The 12,191-nt window shown below is 43.7% G+C and overlaps 1 protein-coding gene across 1 annotated transcript; it reads left to right on the top strand.

Annotated features, from left to right (window-relative positions):
• Positions 1-8,645: 8,645 nt before the first annotated feature.
• Positions 8,646-10,585, top strand: LOC123753369 (zinc finger protein 568-like). The gene has a single exon (XM_069338890.1). The coding sequence runs from the start codon at positions 8,992-8,994 to the stop codon at positions 9,967-9,969; it is 978 nt and encodes a 325-aa protein (XP_069194991.1). The 5' UTR covers positions 8,646-8,991; the 3' UTR covers positions 9,970-10,585.
• Positions 10,586-12,191: the final 1,606 nt, after the last annotated feature.

Genomic DNA, 12,191 nt, shown 5'->3' with positions numbered 1-12,191 from the left:
GTTCATAAAAATTACACCCAAAATAGGGTCTGGACCATTCATTAATGGTGTTAGGTTGTTGAATATAGTACAACTGACTATGGTAATAATGGGACTAGGATGAACGATAATAGTTCAACTAGTCAGTGTTAAATATCCTACCCTGTTGTGGGTTGGCAATTAGTAAATATTATACTGTGATCACTAGTGCAATATATATTAAATAATTCTCTATTTTGGAGAAATAATATATACAATTATTGATAATAGCCTCTTAATTAGCCTCTATGAAACTTCTAATATTATCTAGAAGTATTAAATATTATTTGTGACCTCGCGAAATAAAGTCCACAAAATTCGTGGACAATCTTGCGAGGACACAGCCATTAATTTGGCTGGCTTCAATATTAGCGCTGTCATTTCACAGAATAACACGCCACCAAATCTGTGGGTGTGCATGAAACCGCTGACTAAGGCTTAACTGGGCTGAGCGGGGCTCGTGAACTCGCTGGAGACAACGCTGCCGCCTTTGACTGGCTTTGTTTAAATCACACTGCACTAGTATATTTAATGAATCCACTGGTTAACTGGTTCATCCGGTACTAAGATGACCAAATGTGGGTTCAAAGGACCGAATATTCCGGTTCTGAAGGTCCAAATAATTCGGTTTCGAAGGACCAAATAATTCGGTTTCGAAGGACCAAATAATGTGGGAACCGACCTGTGAGTTTTATATTTATTTAATTTATATGAATTTATATTTACGTTAATTTATATACTTCGATAGCAATTTGTATAATGATAAGTGGACTGTATTTCTGCAATAATCTCTTAATCTCACAAATCGATCCTCTACACATTAGGGGGGGGGGGGGGGGTTATTAAATTAAATATATATGCAGCCAATCAAACTACAGTAATAGACTACATACATTGAAGAGGTTCCTTATCTTATAGTACAGCAGGTTAGTCCACCAGGTATAACTAGGGTGTAGACTCCACATTTTCCCTCTTTGAGGTAGCTTCCATCACCCTGGTAACTGATGCACAAAAGATACTTCCTCGTCTTGACCTGTCAAAAGGGCGCTAGCTGTAAAGCCAGATACCTATATATGACAGGTATATCAGAGAAAATACTGTACATGGAACAATAAAGACCTGGCTTAATTACCTTTAGTTTGAGGCTATCTCGTGCTCTAACCGGCTAACCCTATCTAATGACATTAATGGCCACTAATGATAGATAATGGGTTTCGGAAAGAACACTTAACTTGATTTGTTGACAGCGTGTTGATAATGGTACACCTTTGGTTTCCATAACACTACGTCCAAGTAAAATTAACAGGAGCCGTATTTGCTCCCGTGTGCCTCTGGTCTAGTATCAACAATGGCAATGTCTAACACTCCATACTATTGACGCTACTGGCCGACATTGTCCAGATATGATAGGAGCCGAATTTGCTCCACGCGTCTCGGAGGTAACACAACAATGGCTGCCCCTCCTTCCTCACTGACGCCTAGCTTACATTGTCCAGATGTCAAAAAGTGATAGAAGGGTCACATTTACTCTACTTTAATATTGATAATTAAGTTAATTTATATAAGATGTTTTTCTGATGGTAAAGTCCAAAGACTAGTGTATTTAAGAATAATTCCCAGCAAAATAGCTGGTGAATTATAATAGTATGCGGTGATGATATCCCGTTTTCTATAGACGGTAATTCCACTACAAGTTACGTTTTCTATGGGTAACTTGTTGGTAATACAGCAGCTATTATTATCTGTCTGTATGATATATTAAATGGTGTCGGATTTTCCGACAATATCCATCCTGTGGGTGGTAGTGGACCCCATACCCATCCTGTGGGTGGTAGTGGACCCCATACCCCTCCTGTGGGTGGTAGTGGACCCCATACCCATCCTGTGGGCGGTAGTGGACCCTATACCCATCCTGTGGGTGGTAGTGGACTCCACACCCATCCTGTGGGTGGTAGTGGACCCCATACCCATCCTGTGGGTGGTAGTGGACCCCATACCCATCCTGTGGGCGGTAGTGGACCCTATACCCATCGTGTGGGTGGTAGTGGACTCCACACCCATCCTGTGGGTGGTAGTGGACCCCATACCCATCCTGTGGGTGGTAGTGGACCCCATACCCATCCTGTGGGTGGTAGTGGACTCCACACCCATCCTGTGGGTGGTAGTAGACCCCATACGCATCCTGTGGGTGGTAGTGGACCCCATACGCATCCTGTGGGTGGTAGTGGACCCCATACCCATCCTGTGGGTGGTAGTGGACCCCATACCCATCCTGTGGGTGGTAGTGGACCCCATACCCATCCTGTGGGTGGTAGTGGACTCCACACCCATCCTGTGGGTGGTAGTGGACTCCACACCCATCATGTGGGTGGTAGTGGACCCCACACCCATCCTGTGGGTGGTAGTGGACTCTACACCCATTCTGTGGGTGGTAGTGGACCCCACACCCATCCTGTGGGTGGTAGTGGACTCCACACCCATCCTGTGGGTGGTAGTGGACTCCACACCCATCCTGTGGGTGGTAGTGGACCCCACACCCATCCTGTGGGTGGTAGTGGACTCTACACCCATTCTGTGGGTGGTAGTGGACCCCACACCCATCCTGTGGGTGGTAGTGGACCCCATACCCATCCTGTGGGTGGTAGTGGACCCCATACCCATCCTGTGGGTGGTAGTGGACCCCATACCCATCCTGTGGGTGGTAGTGGACCCCATACCCATCCTGTGGGTGGTAGTGGACCCCATACCCATCCTGTGGGTGGTAGTGGACTCCACACCCATCCTGTGGGTGGTAGTGGACCCCACACCCATCCTGTGGGTGGTAGTGGACCCCATACCCATCCTGTGGGTGGTAGTGGACCCCATACCCATCCTGTGGGTGGTAGGTGACCCCATACCCATCCTGTGGGTGGTAGTGGACCCCATACCCATCCTGTGGGTGGTAGTGGACCCCATGCCCATCCTGTGGGTGGTAGTGGACTCCACACCCATCCTGTGGGTGGTAGTGGACCCCACACCCATCCTGTGGGTGGTAGTGGACCCCATACCCATCCTGTGGGTGGTAGTGGACCCCATACCCCTCCTGTGGGTGGTAGGTGACCCCATACCCATCCTGTGGGTGGTAGGTGACCCCATACCCATCCTGTGGGTGGTAGTGGACTCCACACCCATCCTGTGGGTGGTAGTGAACTCCATACCCATCCTGTGGGTGGTAGTGGACTCCACACCCATCCTGTGGGTGGTAGTGAACTCCATACCCATCCTGTGGGTGGTAGTGGACCCCATACCCATCCTGGTTGATGGGGTTCTGGGAGTTCATCTACTACACTAGCTCGGCCCGAGGCCAGACTTGACTTGTGAGAGTTTGGTCCACCAGGCTGTTGCTTGGAGCGGCCCGCAGGCCCACATACCCACCACAGCCCGGTTGGTCCGGCACTCCTTGAAGGAAACAATCTAGTTTCCTCTTGAAGATGTCCACGGTTGTTCCTGTAATATTTCTGATGCTCGCTGGTAGGACGTTGAACAACCGTGGACCTCTGATTTTTATACTGTGTTCTCTGATTGTGCCTATGGCACCTCTGCTCTTCACTGGTTTTATTCTGCATTTTCTTCCATATCGTTCACTCCAGTGCGTTGTTATTTTACTGTGTAAATTTGGAACCTGTCCCTCCAGTATTTTCCATGTGTATATTATTTGGTATCTCTCTCGTCTCCTTTCTAGTGAGTACATTTGGAGAGCTTTGAGACGATCCCAATAATTTAGGTGTTTTATCTCGTCTATGCGTGCCGTATATGTTCTCTGTATTCCCTCTATTTCAGCAATCTCTCCTGCTCTGCAGGGGGAAGTGAGTACTGAGCAGTACTCAAGACGGGGCAACACAAGTGATTTGAAGAGTACAACCATTGTGATGGAATCTCTGGACTTGAAAGTTCTCGTAATCCATCGTATCTTTTTCTGGCTGACGCAATATTTGCTTGGTTATGCTCCCTAAACGTTAGGTCGTCGGGCATCATTATTCCCAAATACTTGACATGCTGTTTTCCTACTATGGGCAGATTCGATTGTGTTTTGTGCCCTGTATTATGTTTAAGATCCTCATTTTTGCCGTATCTGAGTACCTGGAATTTATCACCGTTAAACATCATGTTATTTTCTGCTGCCCAATCGAAAACTTTGTTAATATCTATTTGTAGTTTATCAATGTCTTCAGCAGAGGTAATTTTCATGCTGATTTTTGTATCATCTGCAAAGGATGACACGAAGCTGTGACTTGTGTTTTTGTCTATATCTGATATGAGAATAAGGAACAGCAGTGGTGCAAGGACTGTACCTTGAGCTACTGAGCTTTTAACTGCGCTCGGGCTCGATTTTACTTGATTGACTGTTACTCTTTGTGTTCTGATCGACAGGAAATTGAGTATCCAGCGTCCTACTTAACCAGTTATACCCATTGACCTCATTTTGTGTGCAATCACTCCATGGTCACATTTGTCGAATGCCTTTGCAAAATATGTGTATACGACATCTGCATTATGTGTTTTCCTCTAATACCTCAGTGATTTTGTCATAGTGGTCAAGTAGCTGTGAGAGGCATGATCTTCCTGCTCTAAATCCATGCTGGCCTGGGTTGTGGAGGTCATTGGTTTCCATGAATCTAGTGACTTGACTCCTGATCACTCTCTCAAATACTTTTATGATGTGCGATGTTAGTGCAACTGGTCTATAATTCTTTGCCAATGCTTTGCTCCCTCCCTTGTGTAGAGGGGCAGTGTCTGCTGCTTTAAGCGCATCTGGTATCTCCCCCGTGTCCAAGCTCTTCCTCCACACTATACTGAGTGCCTGTGCTAATGGCACTTTGCATTTCTTTATAAATATTGAATTCCATGAGTCTGGACCCGGGGCTGAGTGCATGGGCATATTGTCAATTTCTCTTTCAAAATCTGTCACGCTCGTGTTGATATCAGTTATATTTACAGGTGTTTGAGTATCCCGCATAAAGAATTGTCCGAATCTTCCACTTTCATGCTGAGTATCGGAGTGCTAAACATGTCCTCATACTCCTTTTTTAGTATTTCACTAATTTCTTTGTCATCCTCCGTGTATGAACCTTCACTAGTACGAATAGGTCCAATACTGGCAGTGGTTTTCGCTTTTGATTTAGCATATGTGAAGAAATATTTTAGGGTTTTCTTTATTTCTTGAATTGCTTTCTGTTTCTAATTTTTATAAAATTTTAACAATTTTATAACTGCTGCTGATAAAGTCAACTGGGAGTCCGAGTTAGGGAACATAGGGGACATCAACCTAGCAGTGCAATCTTTTCTACAAAAAACTCTCAGCCTTTATAACACCCACTGTCCTATGCTAACGAAACAAGTCACAACCAAAAGACTTAACAATCCTTAGCTTACAAAGGGAATACTTATTCCATTAATAAAAAACATGACCTTGAGAAGAAGTATAGGTTAGGAATTGTCTCCAAAGAATTCTCAAAGAATTACTCGTTATTGCTATCTAAAATAATTAGACGAGCCAAAACTAAATACTACAGAGATAAATTTATTAAAATAAAGAGCAACATTAAAAAAAACTTGGAGCACAATTTCTCAAATATTGGGATCTAAGAAGATTTTAAATAACAAACCAACACTCCTGTCCAATAACGATGGTCAGCTTTCAGCCGCAGATTCTGCTATTGAGTTCAATAGGTTCTTCTCTTCCATTGCGTCATCCCTTGCAAATGATATTCCATCTTCCAGTACTGATGTTAAGGACTATCTTACAGGTAACTATCCACAGTCTCTGTACCTAAAGCCTCTTAATTCCACTGATGTCAATGAGAATCCTTTCCCTTAAAACCAAGTCTAGTGCCCTCGAGGAGATACCAACTTTAATTTACAAAAAAGCCTCCAGATCTTTAGCCCCTGCTATTGCTTTGCTCTTCAACAAGTCACTTGAACTCCAAACCTTTCCAGATATCCTAAAAAAGTGAGAGTAACGCCTGTCCACAAATGTGGTGATCTCACAGATGTTAACAACTACAGACCTATATCAATCCTGCCAAACTTGTCAAAAATATTTGAAAAAACTAATCTACAAGCAGCTTTACTCTTATCTAGCTGAACACAATATACTTAGCTCTTGTCAATATGGCTTCAGACCCCAAAAAAGCACTAACGATGCACTTATTAGTATGATTAACTTGATTCATGCAGCTCTTGATAAAAATGAGTTCCCTGTTGGGTTATTTGTGGACCTGCGTAAGGCTTTTGACACTGTCAACCACCAAAACTTTCTTCTTAAATTACATCATTATGGAGTCAGAGGACACTCCCTACAATACTTCAAATCTTACCTTACTGACAGGCTCCAGTATGTTTCTGTGAATAATTCAATTTCTCCCACCCTACCCATCAACATTGGTGTTCCTCAGGGCAGCATACTTGGCCCTCTCCTCTTTCTCATCTACATTAATGACCTTCCAAATGCCTCCCAACACCTCAAACCAATTATATTTGCTGACGACACAACCTTCATTTACTCCAGTCCTGACCCCCTTGCTCTAAATGCCACAATAAATACTGAGGTAAATAAAGTCCATCTTTGGCTAACTGCCAACAAACTCACCCTTAACATTGACAAAACTTTCTATATTCTGTTTGGCAATAAATCCTCTAATCAAATAAATCTCAAAATAAACAATACCCAAATTTGTAACAAATTAGATGGCAAATTCCTTGGCGTTCTCATTGACCACAAGCTGAATTTCCAGGGACACATTCTAAACATATCAAAAAAAGTTTCAAAAACTGTGGGCATTCTTTCTAAGATCAGATATTATGTACCTCGCCCTGCCCTGGTTACTCTCTATTACTCCCTTATCTATCCTTATCTCAACTATGGTATTTGTGCTTGGGGTTCTACTACCAAAAATCATTTACGTCCTCTAATTACTCAACACAAAGCTGCTATTAGGACAATATCCAACTCTGGCCCCAGACATCACTCGGTACCCCTTCTCAAATCTCTGAATATGTTAGATATTAAGTCACAGCACATTCTCTCATGTGTATTATACATATATAAAACGCTGAACTGTAATGCCAATCCTGACCTCAAAAGCTTCATTGAAGGTTGTAACAGAACCCATGAGCACCACACCAGAAATAAATACAGTTTTGATATTCCTAGAGTACGACTTAATCAAACTAGAAATGCTCTACAAATCAAGGGACCCAGAATGTGGAATGACTTTCCCAACCATGTTAAAGACTGTACCTCTCTCAACCAGTTTAAGATAAAAACGAAGCACTACCTAATAAATTCCCTGTAACCTACCTTACCCCTCTATTGTCAACCAATGTCTGTTTTTTCTTAAACAACGCTGTTTGTCGACCTAATTGTATTTGTGCTGCTTTTTCATCCATGTTCCTCCCTTTTTTATCTCTATTTTTATTTGTTCTCAACACATTTTATTCTTTATACTCAATTAGTATTAAGTTTTAGTCTTTAGTGTTTTTCCTGCCAGAAACGCTTTGCGTAATAGTGGCTTTAGGCATTGTATGTACTAGCCCTATCTATAAATTCATCAATATTTGTATCACCCCTTGTATGTATGTACTTTACCTAAATAAACATTGGAATTTTGATTTGAATTTTATTTTTGTTTAATTTGTTTAGCTAAACTATTGGCAAAATTTAATGTATATTGTTGTATCAACATTTAGTTCGAGACCGACCAAATAAAGGAGGAGAAAGTGTTCGGTTTTGTGGTAGATGAAAGTTGATGAAGCTTTTAATATATTGAACAATTTGGAGGATATTGACCCGGTCAGATGTTACACGAACAAGGAGCAACGGTGTCAAGCTCAACAAGCCACAGTGTAGGAGAGAGAACAGGTGATGCTTTTTACCCACAGGGCTATAAACCCATGGAACCGCCTACCCGCCCAAGAGGTAAATGTTAAAACTCTATTGAATTTTTAAATAAAACCTGAAAAAATAATCAGAAAAAGGGGGGGGGGGGAACCAACACGTTCCAGTCTTTCTCTCCTTGTCGAGGCCACTAGAGAGTAGTGGCCCTAAGGTAAATTCAGGTAGTATTTAATTGGGTCCTGGTAGTACAGTCGAGTTCGTTCTGTACTCGTAATCAAGAATTCTGAGCTCAAATCCCGGGCGGGACAGAAATGGTTGGGCTCACTTCCTATCACCTAATGCCTCTATTCGCCTTATTCTTATTCTTCTTCTTCTTATATAAGAAGAAGAGCAAGAACAAGATATTCTTGCAAGAACAGAGCAAGTTCTTACAGGAATGTAAGAACTCCTGTATATATAAATACTCATAATAATAATAATTAAAAATTAATAAAACGATAAAAACAAGTTTGAATCCAGATTGTCTGCGCTGCGTCAGCCGAACGCTTGTGCTTCAGGAACGTCAGTGGTCTTGAATATAACACATTACACTTAAAATAGTAGCAACATAGACATAATTTTTATTAATAAAATAACTGCGTCTTGAATAATGATTCTAAGAATATACTGTGTAATTTACGTGCAGTAGTTGAGAAGAGGAGAGTATAAACTGGGGCCGAGGACGCCATTATCGGCGCGACGCCTCAATGTTATTGTTCCACGTCACTTGGGACATAAAATGGCTGGCGGCCGGAGCCACTGTCTCTGTGGTCGGTGCTTCAGCGGCTGCTGACACACGAACACACCGGACGGGGACAGCAAGACACCTCCTTTAATGTCCGGACTACTACTCCACCACCAGGAGGGGAGAGTAAGCCGCCGCCTCCAGTGTCCAGGCTCCTACTCCACCAGGAAGGGACAGTAAGACACCTACTGTGTTCAGGCTTCTCCTCCACCTGGAGAGGACTGTGTGTTGTGTCTCCAGGAGACACCTCACGTCACAAGACAACTGCAGTCATTTGGAGGATATAACCATCACCAACTTAACGATCGTCAAGATGAAACCTCACCAGTGTCCAGTGTGTGAGAAAACATTCAATCATCTTGGAGACATGAAGAAGCATGTGACAGTGCATACAGGTGAAAAACCTCACCAATGTCCAGAGTGTGGGAAAAGTTTCAGTCGCCTTGGAAATATGAAGAAACATATGATGGAGCATACGGAGGAAAGACCTCACCAATGTACGGAGTGTGGGAAGACATTTACTCATCATGGAGACATGAAGAAGCACTTAATCATGCATACAGGTGAAAAACCTCACGAGTGTCCAGAGTGTGGAAAAAAATTCAGTCGTCATGGAGACATGAAAAAACATGTTATGGTGCATACTGGGGAGAAACCTCATGAGTGTCCAGAGTGTGGGAAAAGATTCACCCGCCCTGAAAATATGAAGACACACAGGATGGTGCATACGGGGGAGAAGGCCCACGAGTGTCCAGAGTGTGGGAAAAGATTCATTTGCCTTCGAGATATGAAAACACATAGGATGATGCATACTGGGGAGAAGCCTCACAAGTGTACAGTGTGTGACAAAACATTTCGTCTTTATGGTAACATGAGGATACACATGTTAGTGCATTCAGGTGAGAAACCACATGAATGTCCAGAGTGTGGGAAAAGATTTAGTCAACTTGGAAGTATGAAGACTCACCGGATGTTACATACAGGTAAAAAAGCTCGCCAGTGTCCAGAGTGTGGGGAAAAATTCATTCGTCTTGGAGACATGAAGAAGCATATGATGGCACACACGGAGGAGAAACTTCACGAGTGTTCAAATTGTGGAAAAAAAATTAGTAGCCTTGAAGCTACGGAGGGTCATAGTAATAGCGATGCGAGTCAAAAGCCTTTGGAGTGTTCCGAGTGTAGAAGATTCAGAGAACACTGCAGCATAATTGCTAACATAGCACTGAGCAAATGTTTAATGTCTGGATTGTGGGGAAATATTTATTCATCTTCAAAATCTGAAGAGACATGATTGTGCATATGGGGAATAAACTACATGAATGACCATAGGGTGGCAAACGATGTAATTACCACAATAGTATTTTAAGGGACCTATTTAGGCATGAAGGATAATAAGACTTTATTGTCTTATTCTGTTTTCATTAGAGAAAGTTCACATTAACCAAATTAAGGTTAAAATGTACCTGAAGGTGTGCATGTTGGATAAATCTTTCAATTGTCATATATTTTGACAGTGTTGCACGAGATGTACATCAGGATATTAACTTCCTATTAATCCAATATACAGTTTGGTAATTGTGAGCTTCATCTTGAAAATGTTGTTGTGTCACCCTGTCAGCTGGACATCCTATATGTGGATTTTTTCAGGCTCATACGAAAATATGTTTTGCCATTTAAGGTAAAGCTTGGAAACATGTTATAATTTATTTAGGTTTGGTTTGACCTTTAGTTCTCATGTAGAAAATTATTTACAGACTTCTTAGACTAATTGAACACCAAGAAAGCTGCTAGTTTAGACATTATAATCATCCTCATAGAGAAAGGAGGCACCTGGGAGGCTGCCAGTTAAATAATTTATATTTTTTGCTTTATTTTGTTTTACAGAATAAAATGTACAAAGTTTGAAACATGTTATTTTTCCTATTAATTAAAATAAATATTTACTGTAAAAACATTTAAGAAATATTACATATTATGAAATGTATCGTGATTTCTGGTATATAGGTTAAGTAAATTTTCAATTCAGTAAGTATTTTATTAAAATTTTAAGTTCAGTACCCCCTCCCCGCTCAGCTCGTTGTCGCCGTGTGGGGGCTTCGTGGGCGGCTGCCGGAGTATGATGCTCCTTGGGACAGTCCTCTGTCCTTTTCTAGCCTTGTGCTCCTGCTGCCGTCCTCTCCAATTCTGCTGGGCATCTTTTCCTTTTCCTTCTGTTTCGTTTTTCTCCCCCCTCTTCTCCTATCTGCTTGCCGTTTCCTGCCGACCTTTTGCTTGTTCTGGTTCTTCCCTTGGACTTCTTCTATTTTGATGCCCGGGTGCTTGAGGAGGCATACTCTTGCACCCGTAGAACTGTAGTACCCGACGTCGAGAGCGAGGGGAACCTTTTATTGTCAATCCCCCTTTCGTCACTGAACCCGATCTCGACGGACTGTCGGTTTCTTAAGGTGGCGTTTGTGGGGCGTATACTCACGACGCACCCCTAGGAGGCCCCGACAAGATCGGCGATAGCTTCTTGTTGGGTGTCCTGCCTCTAATTGTGGCTCCATGGTGGGTGTGGGGGCACATTCGTGAGTGAATTCTTCTTTTCGTCAAGATGATAGATGATAACCCCTGTTTTGGCTGCTTCTGGCTTACCTTCTCAGGCTCGTGGGGTGGGCGACCAAGCCCCCGAGTCGGTCCGTATTGGAAGACCGGGCTCTGTAGCCTCCGCTGCATTGGGCCCCGACCTTGCTCCTCCTTTGGCCTCTCTGACTCCTTCCCCTGGCCCCCCTCCCTCCTCTGTGGTTGGGTCGAGCCCCAAGCCCCCAGTGGTGACTACCTCGTCCCCTGGCGCGGCTCCTTCTCTAGTTGTAACTACTGCGCCTTTTAACCCCTCTCTCTCTGGGGGTTCTCACCGCCGTCCTCGTCACGGCCGCCCTCGCTCGATTCCTTCCAGTTCTGCTACCTATCAAGCCTTGTTTGGTCCCGCTTCGTGGGCCAAATATTTTGATCTCCTCCTTCTTAATTCTGCGCCTCCTGACGATTTCTCCCTCCATCGACATCTCATTGATTCCGTGGATGCCTCCATTACTTTCAACCCCACTCGTCTCGGTACACGTGTCATTGCTGCTCCTTCTCAGGATGCTGCTTCCTGCTTGGCTGCCTTATCCTGCCTTGGCGAGACCCCCGTTCGGGTCTCGAAGAACGCTCGGTTGAATGCCAGTGTTGGCACTATTTTGCTCCCGCCCCATGTTGCGACCGGTGTTCGGGACCTGCGCGACTGCCACAACGATATTCGACATATCCTCGCTGCCCAGGGCCATTCTATTCTCCAGGTGGACACGTTTACTCGTCCCCCTCGTGGTAGTCGCCGTCAACCCCTCCGGGTTGTGAAGATTACCTTTGATGGTAGGTCCCTTCCACCCTCTGTCATTCTTGCTGGTGCCAGGTGCTCTGTCCAGGAGTACATTCCTTCTCCTCGGCTCTGCAACAAGTGCTGGAGGTTTGGGCATGGTGCCCTCCGCTACTCCGGGA

This window comes from Procambarus clarkii, chromosome 5 (genome assembly GCF_040958095.1).
Source record: "Procambarus clarkii isolate CNS0578487 chromosome 5, FALCON_Pclarkii_2.0, whole genome shotgun sequence".
Taxonomy (NCBI): domain Eukaryota; kingdom Metazoa; phylum Arthropoda; class Malacostraca; order Decapoda; family Cambaridae; genus Procambarus; species Procambarus clarkii.
Note: the sequence above shows the minus strand (reverse complement) of the source record. Positions and strands in the feature narration are given on the sequence as shown.

Excerpts from the sequence above, each read along its gene's own strand:
- LOC123753369 (XM_069338890.1), top strand. The coding sequence starts at position 8,992 with ATGAAACCTCACCAGTGTCCAGTGTGTGAGAAAACATTCAATCATCTT.